Here is a 22,156-nt window from a genome sequence, read left to right on the forward strand (position 1 = left end):
TTCCAAGATAACACAATGCCTGATAAACTTAGGTAGCTGACATAGGCGGCGAGTGAGTTTCAAGTTTGGGGAAGTTTACAATTTATTATACTATTTCTACCGATCTGCAGTTTAATTTCAATAATAACATTTTCATTTATCATTTATCTCTAATAATACAAATTTCAATTAAAATGATACAAATCTGAAAGTAAGAATTCAACTAATGCAAGAGCACCAGCTTCTGCCATATGGACAAATTGATACACCGTGAGCCATTGGCGGCGAAAGAAATGAGCGCATGGAACTCAGAGATAGCCTATAGGCCAATGCAGCAGTAGTCCTATAACTTCCATTGTCAACTAAGTAAAAATGCATTCATCTCTCTACTCTGCCTGTCTGCCTCCCCTTCTATCTGTTTGACTTGAAGTGTCACTCGTGAATTGCAACATTATATCAAATCAATCAACTGTGTCCGGCCGGAAGCTGTTGCTATAGCGAACTTGCAACATTGTAACAACTATCCACTGTGCAAACACTGGTTGAATCAACGTTGTTTCCACGTCATTTCAACAAATAAAATCTACATGATGACATTGAATCAACCTGGAAAAGGGATTGGATTTGCAAAAAGTCATCAACGCAAGGGAATTGTCTTTTCTCACCTGTAATTTTGAACCTAAATCCAATGACATGGTGATTTTTCAATCAAATGTAAATCAAAACTAGATGTTGAAATGATATCTGTGACCAGTGGGTAGCCTATTCCGGGCCCTCAGAGTTTCTTGCGCCAATAAACTGTTGTTACCATATTTAGAAAGCATTTCAATCATTTCATGCCCTATTGCCCCACTTTTTTGAATAAGAAAAAAATCATATTTGATTTTTCATATTTTCTGAATATATGTATGTATTTGAGCTTGTGTACTCAGATGTGACTACACCTCAGCAATTTTTTTTTTTAAATGACTAGAAAGGTATGTTTCAGACCCCAAAAATGTTGCAGCTCAAATCATCATAATGGGGGATATTTTTACTTGGAAGGACGTCTACCACGGATCACTAAAATAATGATTACGATCACACATCCTCAATTGAAATATTATGGAGACACCGATACATCTGTCAGCCAAGCATGAGTTATCAGTGTAGCCTGTCATTGTCTAGACATGAAGTTGAAATATCTTCTTGCCTAGAATAAAAACTTCCACCACAGGCTTCTGTTATAAGAGTCAATTTAATTAAAAAAAAAAAGAATAATAATTACAGGGGGACGTTTAGAAAAAATAATCCTGTGCAAATCGTCCTTTCCAATAAAGCAAATGCTTGGATAATAATTTCATAACACAGCAAATAATAGGTTTATCGGCGTAGAGTGCACCGCATTATCCCATGGGATATGTCAAGGCTGCACACAGCAGAAATATCACTGAAATGTTCTAGTTCCTACACATCACCTTCTATATACAAACAACATAGGCCTTTAATAAGTTGATAAGCAAATGGGCAGTCCTCCCTAGAACGTAAAATGTGTCTTCCTAGTAGGACTCTGCAATAATGAGGTGGTGTGTGCACAGCTGTTTTAGCGTGTTTTGGGAGTCGAGCAAGAGTTGACTCTTTTAACTCCAACCACAGGAGTCGGAGTCGACTCCAAAAATCCTGAAAACGTTCACCTCTAATAATGAATGAGACGAGTGAAGGACGCTCAGGCTTTTCACTGAGTGTACAAAACATTAAGTACAGCTTCCTAATATTGAGTTGGAACCCCCCTTTGTCCTCCGAACAGCCTCAATTCGTCGGGGCATGAACTCCATGGGGATGCTGGGGCGGCAGGTAGCTTAGTGGTTAGAGTGTTGGGCCAGTAACTGATAGGTTGCTAGATCAAATCCCAAGCTGACAAGGTAAAAATCTGTCGTTCTGCCCCTGAACATGGCAGTTAAACCCACTGTTCATAGGCCGTCATTGTAAATAAGAATTTGTTCTTAACTGACTTGCCTAGTTAAATTAAATAAATGTTGACTCCAATGCTTCCCACAGTTGTGTCAAGTTGCCAGGAGGTCCTTTGGGTGGTGGACCATTCTTGAAACACATGGGAAACTGTTGAATGTGAAAAACCCAGCAGCATTGCAGTTCTTGACACAAATCGGTACGCCTGGCACCTACTACCATACCAAGTTCAAAGGCACTTAAATCTTTTGTCTTGCCCATTCTTTTAAATTTGAATATTCAGTCAATTTCATTGTTTTAGGTTGGTTTTTTAAATGTATGCTAAGTTATCTGTTTTGTTTTTGTTCCTTTGTACATGCTAAAACACAGGGCGGCGGGTAGCCGAGCGGTTAGTGTTGGGCCAGTAGCCGAAAGGTCGTTAGTTTGAATCCAAGTGTTGACAAGGTTAAAAAAAAAATTGGTCAATGTGCCCTTGACAGAGGCACTTAACCCTAATTGCTCCAGGGTCGCTGTTGATAATGGAGACTCTCCAAAGGTGTCTCAGGGGGAGTTGGGATATGCAAAAAAGCTAATTTCCAATAAATACATGTGTGAAATAAGACAAATATAAGCACCCACCAAACTATTTATTATTATTTTAAAAGTCTTATGACTAATACCCTTTAAAAATGTTTGAGTAAAATTTGCTCTTTTTATAAATGTTTTGCTTCTACCTTGCAAGGAAGTGTGCCATAGTTAATACATCGAAGGAAGGAATAATTAATGAGTAATTGACATCGGACATCATGCCTATACATCCCAATGTCTGCAAAGGAGCGACTGGAGAGAGTTTCATAGCGCATTTAGTATTTTCGACCGAGGCCCTCTTAAACAAAGATTCCCATGTTATGTCTCGGTCGACGTAAATACATGGTGAATTTCCTGTTGTCTCAATGTATTGTCAAAGACTCCAGTCACCCAAGTCATAGACTGTTCTCTCTGCTACCGCACGGCAAGCGGTACCGGAGCGCCAAGTCTAGGTCCAAAAGGCTCCTTAACAGCTTCTACCCCCAAGCCATAAGACTGCTGAACAATTAATTAAATGGCTACCCGGACTATTTACATTGACCCCCCCAACCTTTGTTTTTACACTGCTGCTACTCACTGTTTATTATCTCTGCATAGTCACTTTACCCCTACCTACATGTACAAATTACCTCGACTAACCTGTACCCCCGCACATTGACTCTGTACCCCTGTATATAGCCTCGTTATTGTTATTTTATTGTTACTTTTTATTTAATTTTTTACTTTCATTTATTTAGAAAAACTTTTGTTAACTCTTTCTTGAACTGCATTGTTGGTTAAGGGCTTGTAAGTAAGCATTTCATGGTAAAGTCTATCTATACCTGTTGTATTCGGCGAATGTGACAGATAACATTTGATTTGCCTATGTAACTAAGTATGTAATTATGCTAAGTTAAGAGGGTTTTGTGCATGCAGTTACAGTCATGTTTACTTTTTTCCCACTCTTTTATGAAGGGTTAGGTAAACCGGAAGGATGAACCGGTATCACGATATGCCTTGCTCAGATCGACATGAAAAAAAATTATATTGATATAATATCGAATTATCGATATTGGTGCCCACTACTAGCTTCCATCATGTCAAGTGGAATCAAGTTCTTTCAAATCAGAGGTTATGAGAGAAAGGTGACAATGAGGAATTAAGACTGGTCTTTCAAGACTATTGGGAAACATTACATTACATTCATTTTAGTGGCATGTTGGAAAAGTCATATCAATGTTCTAGTATGTATTATGTCATTAATAATATAGTACTGTAAAATGTGATGCAAGTCATGACTAGTTGCTGTCGAGCATTCCTTCACATCGAAAGGTATTTTAATAGAAATCAATCACTTTGAGAGGCGGAAAACATGCTTTTAGATAAGTGGATTGAAATAAAGCTTTCTAAGGCATATTTCAAAAATCAAATATATAAGTCGAGGAAACTAGAGCATGTTGCCGCTAGTATATGTTAACACAGCTACTTTCCATCTCAATTTTTATTTTTGGATTTAGGGATTCATTTTGTAGGTAGAAGAGTGAAGTCATATTCTGTTTGCACAGCGATTTATGTTTCCACCATTGTGGAAATAATTCAGTTGAATATTGTGTTACAGAGGGGAAGGCCTAGCTCTAATCATTTACCATACAGTGGAATTGCAGCTAAAAAGAGAATGATGCTGTCTTGTCTGACACTAAACCACACATGATAGATTTGTTTAAGCCACTACTAGGCCTACAGCTAGATCTGCCAGACAGATCTGTGTGGGGGCTTTGTGTGCGTGCATGCAAGCGTGTGTGTAGGAGAGTGAGAAAGAGACAGTGAGAGACAGAAACATTGAAATAAAGAGGGAGTTAGATCAAGTAGGAGAGGGGGAGAGAGAAAGACACACACAGAGAGAGAGAGAGAGAGAGAGAGATACCTGGTTCCAGCCACTGCACCGTCATTCTTCCCCAGGGGCTCGTCCAACTCCACGCCGCACCACTCACCCTTGGCAAAGTCAGTCTCCCCCACGTAGCGCACCACTCCCGTCTTAGTGCCCCCCACCTGAAAATACAAAGGAGCATGATGAACAACTGCAACATCTTGGTAATTATCATGTCCAAAATACCTTGCATAGTAAGATAAAATATAGAAAAACTTCAACTGAGGTAGACATGAGGTTGTCTTTCTGTTTCTTTTTGCTCGTTTGTTTCTGGGCATGTGGTATTTTTGTTATTTCAGATGCCCCCAAAATGTGTATACTTGAAAAAAATATATGTCGTTTGTGACATTCCAACTGTGCAAAGATGTTCTTACAGGTTTAAAAAGGAGGTATGTAGTGTGGCGAAATCCTGCACGGCGCCTTCACCGCTACAGTATATACTGTATACCAAAAAAGGTAACAATAACCATTGGTCTACTTTCAGTGACAATGGAGTGTTGCCTTTTTAGAAGGTGGGATTGGGATGTTATGCATGTATCCCATAGTGACACTAAAGGACGTAGACACATAAGGGTGAAATCAGACAGGCATCTTGGTGTTGCATGGGGAGACATCGGAGTTGACAACGGAGCGACGGAGCTGATGTGTAATCGTGCATGACTGAAAAAGCTGATATGGCCTACATTCTATGTCTGAAAAGGTCCCAGCCGGTTACGCTAGTGCGATCAGACAGACTGATGATAAAGAAACATACTCCATCTAAAGTTCAATCATCTACAAACAGTGGACCGATGCAAACAGAGATCCATTCTCAGTGTTTTGGAATGTCATGACAACAACAATATTGTGTCCTCTCCCAAACCCCCCAAAATAATAATAATATCAAATCTAAGATAATCAGACATGGTATACTGTAAATTAACATACAACTTTACAAGCATCATCATGGCATGCACTAGGCTATACTCGACCTATGCTGCAGCGAATTTACCTGTCGTGAGAAAAAAATGACCAGCTGATGAGATAAATGAACTGTGCACACGCTTCATACTGAGATGCGCTGTCTGTTGCCAAGCAGCACCAACAATATACTTTTGGAACGCCCCACGTGATGATTGGCATGTGATTTGCTAGTGTCAAAGGAGGCCAAACTCACGAGAAAACCCAACCATATCCAACATGCATCTGGTGTGCTCCGAACTCAAATTCACATATAAGCAAAGGTACTTACGTAGCCCGAGTTGGCTAAAAGTACATCCACTATAACCGTGGAAAAGCACAGGTAGAACTGATACTACCTCTGTCTGTAACAATGGAAAAAAGTGTGCATCAATATATCCCATCTTTAAAATGTTTTAAACATTTTTTCTGTGTATTTAATGTAAACCCACTGTTAGCACATACAGATGTAGGATCTTAATTTGAGGCAGTTTGCTACAGCAGGAAAATAATCCAGCAGCAACAAGAAATGTGAAGAGTTTTAGATTAAAAGAGTTTTAGATTACTTGATATTGTGTTTCTTTGTTTTTCTATTGAATATTAGGGGCACGATTTTAATTAAAAGAATCCCAGTGATTGAAATAGAAGTAAATGTAATCAGAATGTTTTTAATACTCATTTAAGAGTAATAATAGAGTAATCCAATGTATTATGTTACTTATTACTTTCGTTGCCATGTAATCTGTAATCAACAACTGATTAAAAGTAATCCGCCCAAACAATAACCTAACAAACAACAGGCCAATCGCCAATGAGTGAAATAACCTTTCCTTGATCTTCACTAAACCCAAATAAACAAATAAACCAATATAAATACAGATTCTCAACGATCGATTCGATATCATATCTCTTTCCACATAAACAAGAAATATAAAGGTTATTTTTTTATAAACATGATGAACACACACATTATGTCATCATCCTAGAGGCCAAACAATGATATCATCCATGCCAGTGTGTATCTCTTACTCAAAGCACTGCAAGGAGCAGAACAATGAAATTCTGTCTAAATTCATCTGATAGTAAAACCTGGTATAGCTTTCACTCTCTTTTCAATCCCCCAAAGGACTCTCCTGTTCTTTCACAGAGTCATATTGATTCCACTTCTGGCTGTGAGAAGATATTGTTTTCTAAATGGTATGATGACAGCATAAATGCAAATAACAAAGACTGAGATGTTACTGCTCCTCAAGGCGTATTTACTGGAAAAAATACACTCAATTTCACAACTTGGTAAAACTTCCTATTAATACTGTCTTTATAATGGATTATAAGCACATTTGTAAAATCTTATGAGCTACGCATAATGCATTATAATCCATGAAATAGGCACTAATAATTGCTTAAGGCATTGTATAATGCCTTAATGCCTTATAATGCCCTCACACCATTCTCATGGCGTTATAATACATTATAATGAGGTAGAGGGAATTCATAGTGTTATCCACAATCATTAAAAACAATGTTGTGTGTGAATGTAGTAGAGATGGACAATGTCTGTCACTGAAATTAGTTGGTGGAGAATAGGGCTTTGTTCACTTCCCAACATCTGACTCATGACTACTGCCATCTGGTTTTGAGTCACATCTTCTCCAGACTGATCCCGGGACACAGAGGCCTTTTGTGAGTGGGCTAGAGAAGAACCTACAGTAATTGCCTTTATAGAAAGCGAAAAGAGCATAACTTACTTACAGCACACTGCCCTTATGGATAGCATGGCATTGTCAGCACAGAGCGGTTTCCAGTGAATTATAATGTTGTATTCATCAAATTCATACAAATCAGTTGTGCTGTAGGTTGTCTTGTCATGACGTGTTTTAAGAACTTACTGCTGATGTTTGAGGATAAAAACTGCACAATGAATATTGAGGGTTTGTCACGGCCGTCAAAAGGAGGAGACCAAGGCGCAGCGTGGTATGCATACATTCTTCTTTAATCTAAGAATGAACAAAACTAACAAAATAACAAAACGAACCGTGAAGCTATACAAATGAGTGCTGACAGGCAACTACACATAGACAAGAACCCACGAACACAAAAGGGAAAATGGCTACCTAAATATTTACATTACATTTAAGTCATTTAGCAGACGCTCTTATCCAGAGCGACTTACAAATTGGTGCATTCACCTTATGATATCCAGTGGAACAACCACTTTACAATAGTGCATCTAACTCTTTTAAGGGGGGGGGGGGGGGGGGGGGTTAGAAGGATTACTTTATCCTATCCTAGGTATTCCTTAAAGAGGTGGGGTTTCAGGTGTCTCCGGAAGGTGGTGATTGACTCCGCTGACCTGGCGTCGTGAGGGAGTTTGTTCCACCATAGGGGTGCCAGAGCAGCGAACAGTTTTGACTGGGCTGAGCGGGAACTGTACTTCCTCAGAGGTAGGGAGGCGAGCAGGCCAGAGGTGGATGAACGCAGTGCCCTTGTTTGGGTGTAGGGCCTGATCAGAGCCTGAAGGTACGGAGGTGCCGTTCCCCTCACAGCTCCGTAGGCAAGCACCATGGTCTTGTAGCGGATGCGAGCTTCAACTGGAAGCCAGTGGAGAGAGCGGAGGAGCGGGGTGACGTGAGAGAACTTGGGAAAGTTGAACACCAGACGGGCTGCGGCGTTCTGGATGAGTTGTAGGGGTTTAATGGCACAGGCAGGGAGCCCAGCCAACAGCGAGTTGCAGTAATCCAGACGGGAGATGACAAGTGCCTGGATTAGGACCTGCGCCGCTTCCTGCGTGAGGCAGGGTCGTACTCTGCGAATGTTGTAGAGCATGAACCTACAGGAACGGGTCACCGCCTTGATGTTAGTTGAGAACGACAGGGTGTTGTCCAGGATCACGCCAAGGTTCTTAGCACTCTGGGAGGAGGACACAATGGAGTTGTCAACCGTGATGGCGAGATCATGGAACGGGCAGTCCTTCCCCGGGAGGAAGAGCAGCTCCGTCTTGCCGAGGTTCAGCTTGAGGTGGTGATCCGTCATCCACACTGATATGTCTGCCAGACATGCAGAGATGCGATTCACCACCTGGTTATCAGAGGGGGGAAAGGAGAAGATTAATTGTGTGTCGTCTGCATAGCAATGATAGGAGAGACCATGTGAGGATATGACAGAGCCAAGTGACTTGGTGTATAGCGAGAATAGGAGAGGGCCTAGAACAGAGCCCTGGGGGACACCAGTGGTGAGAGCACGTGGTGCGGAGACAGATTCTCGCCACGCCACCTGGTAGGAGCGACCTGTCAGGTAGGACGCAATCCAAGCGTGGGCCGCGCCGGAGATGCCCAGCTCGGAGAGGGTGGAGAGGAGGATCTGATGGTTCACAGTATCAAAGGCAGCCGATAGGTCTAGAAGGATGAGAGCAGAGGAGAGAGAGTTAGCTTTAGCAGTGCGGAGCGCCTCCGTGACACAGAGAAGAGCAGTCTCAGTTGAATGACTAGTCTTGAAACCTGACTGATTTGGATCAAGAAGGTCATTCTGAGAGAGATAGCAGGAGAGCTGGCCAAGGACGGCACGTTCAAGAGTTTTGGAGAGAAAAGAAAGAAGGGATACTGGTCTGTAGTTGTTGACATCGGAGGGATCGAGTGTAGGTTTTTTCAGAAGGGGTGCAACTTTCGCTCTCTTGAAGACGGAAGGGACGTAGCCAGCGGTCAAGGATGAGTTGATGAGCGAGGTGAGGTAAGGGAGAAGGTCTCCGGAAATGGTCTGGAGAAGAGAGGAGGGGATAGGGTCAAGCGGGCAGGTTGTTGGGCGGCCGGCCGTCACAAGACGCGAGATTTCATCTGGAGAGAGAGGGGAGAAAGAGGTCAAAGCACAGGGTAGGGCAGTGTGAGCAGAACCAGCGGTGTCGTTTGACTTAGCAAACGAGGATCGGATGTCGTCGACCTTCTTTTCAAAATGGTTGACGAAGTCATCAGCAGAGAGGGAGGAGGGGGGAGGAGGATTCAGGAGGGAGGAGAAGGTGGCAAAGAGCTTCCTAGGGTTAGAGGCAGATGCTTGGAATTTAGAGTGGTAGAAATTGGCTTTAGCAGCAGAGACAGAAGAGGAGAATGTAGAGAGGAGGGAGTGAAAGGATGCCAGGTCCGCAGGGAGGCGAGTTTTCCTCCATTTCCGCTCGGCTGCCCGGAGCCCTGTTCTGTGAGCTCGCAATGAGTCGTCGAGCCACGGAGCAGGAGGGGAGGACCGAGCCGGCCTGGAGGATAGGGGACATAGAGAGTCAAAGGATGCAGAAAGGGAGGAGAGGAGGGTTGAGGAGGCAGAATCAGGAGATAGGTTGGAGAAGGTTTGAGCAGAGGGAAGAGATGATAGGATGGAAGAGGAGAGAGTAGCGGGGGAGAGAGAGCGAAGGTTGGGACGGCGCGATACCATCCGAGTAGGGGCAGTGTGGGAAGTGTTGGATGAGAGCGAGAGGGAAAAGGATACAAGGTAGTGGTCGGAGACTTGGAGGGGAGTTGCAATGAGATTAGTGGAAGAACAGCATCTAGTAAAGATGAGGTCAAGCGTATTGCCTGCCTTGTGAGTAGGGGGGGAAGGTGAGAGGGTGAGGTCAAAGGAGGAGAGGAGTGGAAAGAAGGAGGCAGAGAGGAATGAGTCAAAGGTAGACGTGGGGAGGTTAAAGTCACCCAGAACTGTGAGAGGTGAGCCATCCTCAGGAAAGGAACTTATCAGGGCGTCAAGCTCATTGATGAACTCTCCAAGGGAACCTGGAGGGCGATAAATGATAAGGATGTTAAGCTTGAAAGGGCTGGTAACTGTGACAGCATGGAATTCAAAGGAGGCGATAGACAGATGGGTCAGGGGAGAAAGAGAGAATGTCCACTTGGGAGAGATGAGGATCCCAGTGCCACCACCCCGCTGACCAGAAGCTCTCGGGGTGTGCGAGAACACGTGGGCAGACGAGGAGAGAGCAGTAGGAGTAGCAGTGTTATCAGTGATAATCCATGTTTCCGTCAGTGCCAAGAAGTCGAGGGACTGGAGGGAAGCATAGGCTGAGATGAACTCTGCCTTGTTGGCCGCAGATCGGCAGTTCCAGAGGCTGCCTGAGACCTGGAACTCCACGTGGGTCGTGCGCGCTGGGACCACCAGGTTAGAGTAGCAGCGGCCACGCGGTGTGAAGCGTTTGTATGGTCTGTGCAGAGAGGAGAGAACAGGGATAGACAGACACATAGTTGACAGGCTACAGAAGAGGCTACGCTAATGCAAAGGAGATTGGAATGACAAGTGGACTACACGTCTCGAATGTTCAGAAAGTTAAGCTTACGTTGCAAAAAATCTTATTGACTAAAATGATATAGTACTGCTGGCTGGTGAAATAGGCTAGCTAGCAGTGGCTGCGTTGTTGACTTTGTTTGAAAGTGTAGCTGGCTAGGTAACCTCGACAATTACTCTAGACTACACAATTATCTTGGATACAAAGACGGCTATGTAGCCAGCTAAGATCAAACAAATCAAACTGTTGTACTGTAATGAAATGAAATGTAATACTACCTGTGGAGCAAAGCGGAATGCAACTACTCGCTCCAACCCGGAAGTGCGTATCGTAGAGGGAGAGGCAATAGAAGTGTTGTTTCTTGTATTATTGTCTTTTGTGTCTTTATGAATATGATCCCCAATCAGAGACAATGATAAACAGCTGCCTCTGATTGGGAACCATATCAGGCCACCATAGACATATAAATCACCTAGACCTACAACAACCCTTGACATACAAAAACCCTAGACAATACAAAACTAACGTACCCACCCTAGTCACACCCTGACCTAACCAAAATATAAAGAAAACAGAGATAACTCAGGTCAGGGTGTGACAGGTTTGATCGATTAATTGATCAATTGAATTGATCGATTAATACATGTTTATAATAAATAAACGTTATTTATTATAATAATTATAAATATTATAATATAATATTTATTATATATAGTGTAACGACCCTGGGTTTATAAGCGCGGAAATCGACTCTGCCGCACGAGCATGCTTTTGCGGCACAGTCGATAGTGCGCCGGACCTCGGGCTAGAAGGTCGAGGGTTCGAGACCTGCTCCCTGCTGTTTCATTACAATATAGTTATTTATTAATAATTATTATTAATCCACCTCAAGCTGGAGCTTCTCTTCTCAGAGGCAGTGAGGATGTTACAGTGACACTACTCGTATTTCACGTACAAATGTGCACCATATGTGGATGAGAAGGAGTGGAAGTTGAGATATTTAACCTGTTTTGACTCACATTGACATTGACATCACTATCATTATTATGACAGACACATTCATCACCCGTGAATCTACATAGACATAACAAAAACACTCCCAAAGAATGTCGAGTCCTCTCTTCCTCTCATTTTGTTTACTTATGGGGACGGAAGGTAGCCTAGTGGTTAGAGCGTTAGACTAGTAGCCGCAAGATCAAATCCACGAGAAGACAAGGTAAAAATCTGTCCTTCTACCCCTGAGCAAGGCAGTTCCCCTGGTGTCAATGATGTGGATGTCAATTAAGGTAGCCCCCCACACCTCTCTGATTCAGAGGGGTTGGGTTAAATACGGAAGACACACTTCAGTTGAATGCATTCAGTTGTACAACTAACTAGGTATTCCCCTTTCCCTAAACCTGCACAGCATGACACACCATGTACAAACCAGCTTTCACACCAAGGAAAACATGCTGTGTGAAACTAGCTTGTCAAAACATAAGGAGAAGTCATTGACCTGGGTTGACAAAATAGGACATCTTGCTGGTTCACTGTTATCCGAGTGTTCCATCCCTAACCTGTCCATTTTCAGGTACGAGATAACTGTGATGGAAAAGTGTGAAAGCCATGAGGCAAAACACAGTAGTGGGCTGCTTGTGATGCCAGTTGGATGGATGACTGCATAAGGATTCACAGATTAAAGCCTGAGTGTGCCTGCCAGCAGTGCAGAGACAGCGAGTCAGCAACATACTGTAAGACTCCTCTTGGCTACTGCCACTCTAACTTCCTGTTTAACTGAAAGTTGGCCTGAGATGTGACTCAAAGCGACCCAGTTTTAGTGCCAAGACACAGAGAGCTACACCAGGGCACAAGGCTGTGATATCTGTGTCTATGATTTCAAATGGAGGTTAGACAGATGCACTATAAGATACAGTAAGGTGATATAAGGTGTAACCCTGAGGCTAGTCTCTCTTAAGACATCATATTGAGGATGTTAGTTTTCCTTGCATTAAAAAAAGATATAACTTCCACCAACTGTGTAATTGTGCTATGCAGATAGTGACATATACATCAATAAAACATAATTAATAGAGATGGTTAAATGTTTTTTACAGGTTATTTTGCACATATTCACTGTATTACGGAAGAGTATTAGGGCCAAGTGAAGATAAAGAATAAACGGCGATAGGTGGTGGTGCTTGGATTTTTTTGTTGTTGCACGGATAGTACTTAAACTCGAAATACTTTAGAGAGTTGACATTTTGAGAATAATGTCCAAATAAAATTTGGTGATTAGTTGCAATATTTCCATAATAAAATCGAAATACAATTTTGAGAATAAAGTATTTTAAGAATAAAGTCTAAAACTTTTGATATTTTTAGTTGGCTACTGCTACCTAACGGTATAGAACAAAATGTAGTAAAACTCTTCCCACATTGATCACAGCTATAAGATTTCTCTCCTGTGTGTGTTCTCTGACTACTTTCTGTAAATTTGAAGCCATCCTTGTTCAAGTACTGCACATCTAGATTTGAATATACTGTACAAGAGGGGTTTAATAAATGCATTCTACAGAAGATAATGGTATAGGAAACCTACAAAATAATAGCAAGAACCCCCTCTGCAGTTTAGAAAATGCTGTGCTGATAAACATTTACAATACATGCATCAAAATAGCATCAAAATCCAGGGTGTTAGCTATGTTTCTATTCAAGCGTTGATTGACATGGAAATAAACCAATAGTATTGAGAAAATATGAAAAAAACGGACCCCTCTGATGCTGTACGTTACATCGTGACGTGTCACAACGTAACGTACAGCATGCATTATGCAACTCATTGTGTGCCATACAGCCTCTTTCACCAGGGGTAGCGTGTTTCTCACAGATTAAAAACAAGCGTAACCATATACACTTGTAAGAAACCTTGATTACTATGGTCCTGTGTGGCTCAATTGGTAGAGCATGGTGCTGTCAATGCCAGGGTTGTGGGTTTGATTCCCACGGGAGACCAATAAGTAAGTTGTTCTGGATAAGAGTGTCTGCTAAATTATGTAAATTATTTATGATTTTTGTTTAAATGAGATTTAGTATTAATACTATTATGGCTAATATTAAACTCATTTTTCATGAGTATGGTGCTAATAGCAGTGGTCATCAATAACACACTGAATCAATCAATAATTAATTGCATAAGACTGCAGAATCATAAAAAGAATACCACCGTGCCAACCTCTGATCTGCATTTACACAAGCAAACCCGTCACCTGCTGACAAAGAGCTTTTGTTTTTTTGCTCTATTTGCTCTCACGTTTCCTGTGTTCACATATTTTGAAGTATACAGTTGAAGTCGGAAGTTTATATACACCTTAGCGAAATACATTAAAACTCAGTTTCACAATTCCTGACATTTAATCCTAGTAAAAATTCCCTGTCTTAGGTCAGTTAGGATCACCACTTTATTTTAAGAATGTGAAATGTCAAAATAATAGTAGAGAGAATGATTAATTTCAGCTTTTATTTCTTTCATCACCTTCCCAGTGGGTCAGAAGTTTACATACACTCAATTAGTATTTGGTAGCATTGCCTTTACATTTTTTAACTTGGGTCAAACGTTACGGGAAGCCTTCCACGAGCTTCCCACAATAAGTTGGGTGAATTTTGGCCCATTCCTCCTGACAGAGCTGGTGTAACTGAGTCAGGTTTGTAGGCCTCCTTGTTCGTACACGCTTTTTCAGTCCTGCCCACACATTTTCTATAGGATTGAGGTTAGGGCTTTGTGATGGCCACTCCAATAACTTGACTTTGTTGTCCTTAAGCCATTTTGCCACAACTTTGGAAGTATGCTTGGGGTCATTGTCCATTTGGAAGACCCATTTGCGACCAAGCATTAACTTCCTGACTGATGTCTTGAGATGTTGCTTCAATATATCCACATAATTTTCTTGCCTCATGATGCCATCTATTCTTTTGAAGTGCACGAGTTCCTCCTGCAGCAAAGCATTCCCACATCATGATGCTGCCACCCCGGTGCTTCACGGTTGGGATGGTGTTCCTTGGCTTGCAAGCATGCCCTTTTTCCTCCAACCATAATGATGGTCATTATGGCCAAACAGTTCTATTTTTGTTTCATCAGACAAGAGGACATTTCTCCAAAAAGTACGATCTTTGTCTCCATGTGCAGTTGCAAACCGTAGTCTGGCTTTTTATGGCGGTTGTGGAGCAGTGGCTTCTTCCTTACTGAGCGGCCTTTCAGGTTATGTCGATATAGGACCCGTTTTACTGTGGATATAGATACTTTTGTACCCGTTTCCTCCTGCATCTTCACAAGGTCCTTTGCTGTTGTTCTGGGATTGATTTGCACTTTTCACACCAAAGTACGTTCATCTCTACGAGACAGAACGCGTCTCCTTCCTGAACGGTATGACGGCTGCATGGTCCCATGGTGTTTATACTTGCATACTATTGTTTGTGCAGATGAACGTGGTACCTTCAGGCGTTTGGAAATAGCTCCCCAGGATGAACCAGACTTGTGGAGGTCTACATCTTTTTGGCTGATTTCTTTTGATTTCCCACTGTTGTCAAGCAAAGAGGCACTGAGTTTGAAGGTAGGCCTTGAAATACATCCACAGGTACACCTCCAATTGACTCAAATGATGTCAATTAGCCTATCAGAAGCTTCTAAAGCCATGACATCATTTTCTGGAATTTCCCAAGCTGTTTAAAGTCACAGTCAATTTAGTGTATGTAAACTTCTGACCCACTGGAATTGTGATACAGTGAATTATAAGTGAAATAATCTGTCTGTAAACAATTCTTGGAAAATTACTTGTGTCATGCACAAAGTAGATGTCCTAACCGACTTGCCAATACTATAGCTTGTTAACAAGAAATGTGTGGAGTGGTTGAAAAACGAGTTTTAATGACTCCAACCTAAGTGTATGCAAACTTCTGACTTCAACTGTATTTGCTGTGCCAACCTGTTCACGAGTGCTATGTGTTCAATCATTGTGAAATCTCACGTGTGCAATAATGCATGGCAATAACGCATATCCTAAATAAATCACGTGTGCTATCTATTAAACTTGTTTGCAAATGACATGCTCGAACCCAAATTGAAACGTGACATTCCTGCATGCCTCTCTTTCTACTATTGACTGTTTAAAGGTGAAGAAAATGATCGGGACTCCCTTAAAGACAAAAGTGCACACTCAGTTCGGGGATCTTTTACAGCATGTCACCATACTGCAATAGTTATTAACTATGTGGAATGTTTCTGGACCATTGGCTTCCCTGTAAACAGGTACTGACAGGAGGTATGAGCCACCTCTCTCAGGCTCCTTCCTAAATCAAATCAAATCAAATTTTATTTGTAACATACACATGGTTAGCAGATGTTAATGCGAGTGTAGCGAAATGCTTGTGCTTCTAGTTCCGACAATGCAGTAATAACCAACAAGTAATCTAACCTAACAATTCCACAACTACTACCTTATACACACAAGTGTGAAGGGATAAAGAATATGTACATAATGATATATGAATGAGTGATGGTACAGAACGGCATAGGCAAGATGCAGTAGATGGTATAGAGTACAGTATATACATATGAGATGAGTAATGTAGGGTATGTAAACATAAAGTGGCATAGTTTAAAGTGGCTAGTGATACATGTATTACATAAAGATGGCAAGATGCAGTAGATGATATAGAGTACAGTATATACATATACATATGAGATGAGTAATGTAGGGTATGTAAATATTATATTAACCTCTAACGAGCCTCTACCCCGGATCCGGGAGCAAACCCCCCCCCCCCCCCCCCACACTGATTAGCATCGCTAGCATAGCGTCACAATTAAATAGTAGCATCTAAATATCATTGAATCACAAGTCCAAGACACCTAATGAAAGATACAGATCTTGTGAATAAAGCCACCATTTCAGATTTTTAAAATGTTTTACAGGGAAGACACAATATGTAAATCTATTAGCTAAACACGTTAGCAAAAATCACCATTTTTCTTTGTCCACCATTTTCTCGCAACACCAGTAGCTATCACCAATTCGGCTAAACTAAGATATTGATAGCCACTAACCAAGAAAAAACCTCATCAGATGACAGTCTGATAACATATTTATGGTATAGGATAGGTTTTGTTAGAAAAATGTGCATATTTCAGGTATAAATCATAGTTTGCCATTGCAGCCAGCATCACAAATCTCACCAAAGCTCCTAGAATTACTACAGACAGCAACGTGTATTACCAATTTACTCATCATAAAACATTTCTTAAAAATACACAGCACATAGCAATGGACAGACACAGATCTTGTGAATTCAGACAACATTTCAGATTTTCTAAGTGTTTTACGGCGAAAACACAATAAATCGTTATATTAGCATACCACATACGCAAACGTTACCCGAGCACTGATTCTAGCCAAAGAAAGCGATATCGTATCATCGCCAAAATATATAAATTTTTTCACTAACCTTCTCAGAATTCTTCAGATGACACTCCTGTAACATCATATTACAACATACAAATACAGTTTGTTCGAAAATGTGCATATTTAGCCACCAAAATCATGGTTAGACAATGACAAAAGTAGCTCAGCTGGTCAGAAAATGTCGTGCACCATATTAGACAGTGATCTAGTCTTATACATAAATACTCATAAACTTGACTAAAAAATACAGGGTGGACAGCGATTGATAGACAATTTAATTCTTAATACAATCGCGGAATTACATTTTTTAAATTATCCTTACTTTTCAATACAGGTTGCGCCAAGTGAAGCTATAGCAAACAAGATGGCGGCATAAACGTTTAACATTTATCGACAGAAACACGATTTATCATCATAAATTGTTCTTACTATGAGCTGTTCTCCCATCAGAATCTTGGACAATGAATCCTTTCTTGGGTCTAATCTTCTTTTGGTCGAAAGATGTCCACTTGTCCGTCGAAATGCCCACTAACGTACGACCGGGACCCCGAAACGTGCCCGGAGCTTCAAAGTCTATTACAAAGCAATGCCTCAAAATTGCACTGAACGGATATAAATTGCTATAAAACGGTTTAAATTAACTACATTATGATGTTTCTAACACCTATAACAAGTAAAAAGATGACCGACGCTATATTACTGGCTAAACCAATGCTTGGAAAAAGGCCAGTCAGATATCCTTCTCGCGTTGAGCGCAGTGTCCAAAGGAAGGCTTACTTCCGGTATTTTGTCATTTATAGAGCCAATGATTGCGCAATCGACTCCATTCAAATTGTCACCACTTACTGACATCTAGTGGAAGGCGTGGGCAGTGTTTGTATCTCATAGGATTAACAGAGACTTTAAAAACTGATCTGGAACCAGAGGCCAAGATGTCTAAATCTCACACACTGGGAGGAAAAGTGCTGTAGAATGAGTTCTGTTTCACTCAGAAACATAATTCAAACGACTATAGAAACTAGAGAGTGTTTTCTATCCAATAATAACAATAATATGCATATTGTACGAGCAAGAATTGAGTACTAGGCAGTTTAATCTGTAGAGACAATTATGCTAATTTGAAACAGCACCCCCTATAGTTGCAAGAAGTTTAAGTGGCATTTTTAAAGTGGCTAGTGGTACATTTTTACATAATTTCCATCAAATCCCATTATTAAAGTGGCTGGAGTTGAGTCAGTATGTTGGTAGCGGCCACTAAATGTTAGTGGTGGCTGTTTAACAGACTGATGGCCTTGAGATAGAAGCTGTTTTTCAGTCTCTCGTCGCCTTCTGGGTGATAGCGGGGTTAACAGGCAGTGGCTTGGGTGGTTGTTGTCCTTGATGATCTTTATGGCCTTCCTGTGACATCGGGTGGTGTAGGTGTCCTGGAGGGCAGGTAGTTTGCCCCCGGTGATGCATTGTGCAGACCTCACTACCCTCTGGAGAGCCTTACGGTTGTGGGCAGAGCAGTTGCCGTACCAGGCGGTGATACAGCCCGACAGGATGCTCTCGATTGTGCATCTGTAGAAGTTTGTGAGTGCTTTTGGTGACAAGCCGAATTTCTTCAGCCTCCTGAGGTTGAAAAGGCGCTGCTGCGCCTTCTTCACAACGCTGTCTGTGTGGGTGGACCAATTCAGTTTGTCCGTGATGTGCACGCCGAGGAACTTAAAACTTAATACCCTCTCCACTTCTGTCCCGTCGATGTGGATAGGCGGGTGCTCCCTGACACCACACTCCGAGGGCCCTCACCTCCTCCCTGTAGGCCGTCTCGTCGTTGTTGGTAATCAAGCCTACCACTGTAGTGTCGTCCGCAAACTTGATGATTGAGTTGGAGGCGTGCATGGCCACGCAGTCGTGGGTGAACAGGGAGTACAGGAGAGGGCTCAGAACGCACCCTTGTGGGGCCCCAGTGTTGAGGATCAGCGGGGTGGAGATGTTGTTACCTACCCTCACCACCTGGGGGCGGCCCGTCAGGAAGTCCAGGACCCAGTTGCACAGGGCGGGGTCGAGACCCAGGGTCTCGAGCTTGATGACGAGTTTGGAGGGTACTATGGTGTTAAATGCTGAGCTGTAGTCGATGAACAGCATTCTCACATAGGTATTCCTCTTGTCCAGATGGGTTAGGGCAGTGTGCAGTGTGGTTGCGATTGCGTCGTCTGTGGACCTATTGGGTCGGTAAGCAAATTGGAGTGGGTCTAGGGTGTCAGGTAGGGTGGAAGTGATATGGTCCTTGACTAGTCTCTCAAAGCACTTCATGATGACGAAAGTGAGTGCTACGGGGCGGTAGTCGTTTAGCTCAGTTACCTTAGCTTTCTTGGGAACAGGAACAATGGTGGCCCTCTTGAAGCATGTGGGAACAGCAGACTGGGATAAATATTGATTGAATATGTCCTTAAACACACCAGCCAGCTGGTCTGCGCATGCTCTGAGGACGCGGCTGGGAATGCCGTCTGGGCCTGCAGCCCTGCGAGGGTTAACACGTTTAAATGTTTTACTCACCTCGGCTGCAGTGAAGGAGAGCCCGCAGGTTTTGGTAGCGGGCCGTGTCAGTGGCACTGTATTGTTCTCAAAGCGAGCAAAAAAGTTATTTAGCCTGTCTGGGAGCAAGACATCCTGGTCCGCGACGGGGCTGGTTTTCTTTTTGTAATCCGTGATTGACTGTAGACCCTGCCACATACCTCTTGTGTCTGAGCTGTTGAATTGCCACTCTACTTTGTCTCTATACTGGGACTTAGCTTGTTTGATTGCCTTGCGGAGAGAATAGCTACACTGTTTGTTTCCGGTCACCTTGCCCTGGTTAAAAGCAGTGGTTCGCGCTTTCAGTTTCACGTGAATGCTGCCATCAATCCACGGTTTCTGGTTTTAATCGTTGCTGTGGGTACGACATCGTCAATGCACTTTCTAATGAACTCGCTCACCGAATCAGCGTATTCGTCAATATTGTTGTTGGACGCAATGCGGAACATATCCCAATCCACGTGATCGAAGCAGTCTTGAAGCGTGGAATCAGATTGGTCGGACCAGCGTTGAACAGACCTGAGCGAGGGAGCTTGTTGTTTTAGTTTCTGTTTGTAGGCTGGAAGCAACAAAATGGAGTCATGGACAGCTTTTCCGAAAGGAGGGCGGGGGAGGGCCTTATATGCATCGCGGAAGTTAGTATAACAATGATCCAAGGTTTTACCAGCCCTGGTAGCACAATCGATATGCTGATAGAATTTAGGGAGTTTTGTTTTCAGATTAGCCTTGTTAAAATCCCCAGCTACGATGAATGCAGCCTCAGGGTGTGTGGTTTCCAGTTTACAAAGAGTCAGATAAAGTTTGTTCAGGGCCATCGATGTGTCTGCTTGGGGGGGAATATATACAGCTGTGATTATAATCGAAGAGAATTCCCTTGGTAGATAATGCGGTCGACATTTGATTGTGAGGAATTCTAGATCAGGTGAACAGAATGACTTGAGTTCCTGTATGTTGTTATGATCACACCACATCTCGTTAATCATAAGGCATACACCCCCGCCACTCTTCTTACCAGAAAGATGATTGTTTCTGTCGGCGCGATGCGTGAAGAAACCAGCTGGCTGCACCGACTCCGTTAGCGTCTCTTGAGTGAGCCATGTTTCCGTGAAGCGGAGAACGTTACAATCTCTGATATGTTACCCTTGCTCGGATTTCATCAACCTTGTTGTCAAGAGACTGGACATTGGCGAGTAGTATGCAAGGGAGTGGAGCGCGATGTGCCCGTCTCCGAAGCCTGACCAGGAGACCGCCTCGTTTGCCCCTTTTACGGCGTCGCTTAGGGTCGCCGGCTGGTATCAGATCCATTGTATTGGGTGGAAGGCAAAACACTGGATCCGCTTCGGGAAAGTCATATTCCTGGTTGTAACGATGGTGAGTTGACGTTGCTCTTATATTCAGTAGTTCCTCCCGACTGTATGTAATGAAACCTAAGATTACCTGGGGTACCAATGTAAGGAATAACACATAAAAAACAAAATACTGCATATTTTCCTAGGAACGCGAAGCGAGGCGGCCATCTCGCTCGGCGCCATCACCTCCTCGTTAGCAGCCTGTAGCTGTTTTCGCCGTTTCTTGGGCTGTTGTTGGGCTTTTTCTGTCAAAATACAGTTGTTTTTTAAAAATTGTTTGTTAATGCAACATCATTTATTGAGATAGTGCCATAGGAAATGGACTCACAATTGTGGATATCATTTCCATATAATCCAACATAACGTTATTGCATATTTCATGGTGTAACTTCTGCTTCCAACTCACACTCTCAAACATGTAGATAACTTTGCAGCCCACTTTCCAGCTCACAAACACATAGATCCCTTGAACGCAGCTAATTCTACAGATCCCAATCACCGGAATTCTGATCACCTGTTCACACACCTGTAGGTCATTTACACACACTATTTAGTTCAGTTCCTTGCACTCCATCATTGTGAGGTATTGTTTGTTTTTGTTACATGGTCTATTCGGAGCGCTGATCATTTTTCCGTATTAGCCCTCCCGTGTATCATAGTTTTTGGCCATCCTCACTTACGACGCCTTTTTGCCTATTCCCTGCCTGTACTTTTGCCTGATTTCCTGTCATCAACCTCTTGCCTGAACTCCCGGACTACGTGATTAGCTTTCCCCTGCCTGTACTGTTACCTGTTTGGACTCCCTGTGAATGACCTTCTGCCTGTCCCTGGACCCAGCTACCTGCCTCCTCCTGTGGTCCTTTCCTAATAAACACCTGCTGCGCCCTGCGCTTCAAACCTGCGTCTGTCTCCCATTGTATTCATTACACATGGAAGTTTGTGTTACAACTGTTGTTAGTTGTTATACTTCTTTTTAATATTAATATTGTTGCTTTATACAGTAATTTACTAACGTTAAGTAGTTTATACGATGATTTGTCTCGTGCTAATGGAAGTTATAATATTAACCCTATTCATTCTCATGCTTTGTTCATTAATTAATTAAAGTAACATTATGTTCCTTCATCTCTTTGAACAGAATCACAATCCATCCCCTCTCAAAATAAAGTTCCCTACTTTGTGTAACTCATATATTTAACGCTATTTATTTATTTATCAAGAC

General features: G+C 42.4%; 1 protein-coding gene across 6 annotated transcripts in view; it reads right to left on the reverse strand.

Annotated features, from left to right (window-relative positions):
- The window catches only part of LOC129820130 (CAP-Gly domain-containing linker protein 2-like), an 88,755-nt gene that overhangs the window by 42,021 nt on the left and 24,578 nt on the right, over window positions 1–22,156 (reverse strand). For all 6 annotated transcript variants that reach the window (XM_055877065.1, XM_055877083.1, XM_055877056.1 and 3 more), the window contains one exon: window positions 4,397–4,521. In XM_055877065.1, coding sequence (XP_055733040.1) covers window positions 4,397–4,521 — 125 coding nt within the window. The remainder of the gene's footprint in view (window positions 1–4,396; window positions 4,522–22,156) is intronic.

This window comes from Salvelinus fontinalis, chromosome 2, assembly GCF_029448725.1.
Source record: "Salvelinus fontinalis isolate EN_2023a chromosome 2, ASM2944872v1, whole genome shotgun sequence".
Taxonomy (NCBI): Eukaryota; Metazoa; Chordata; class Actinopteri; order Salmoniformes; family Salmonidae; genus Salvelinus; species Salvelinus fontinalis.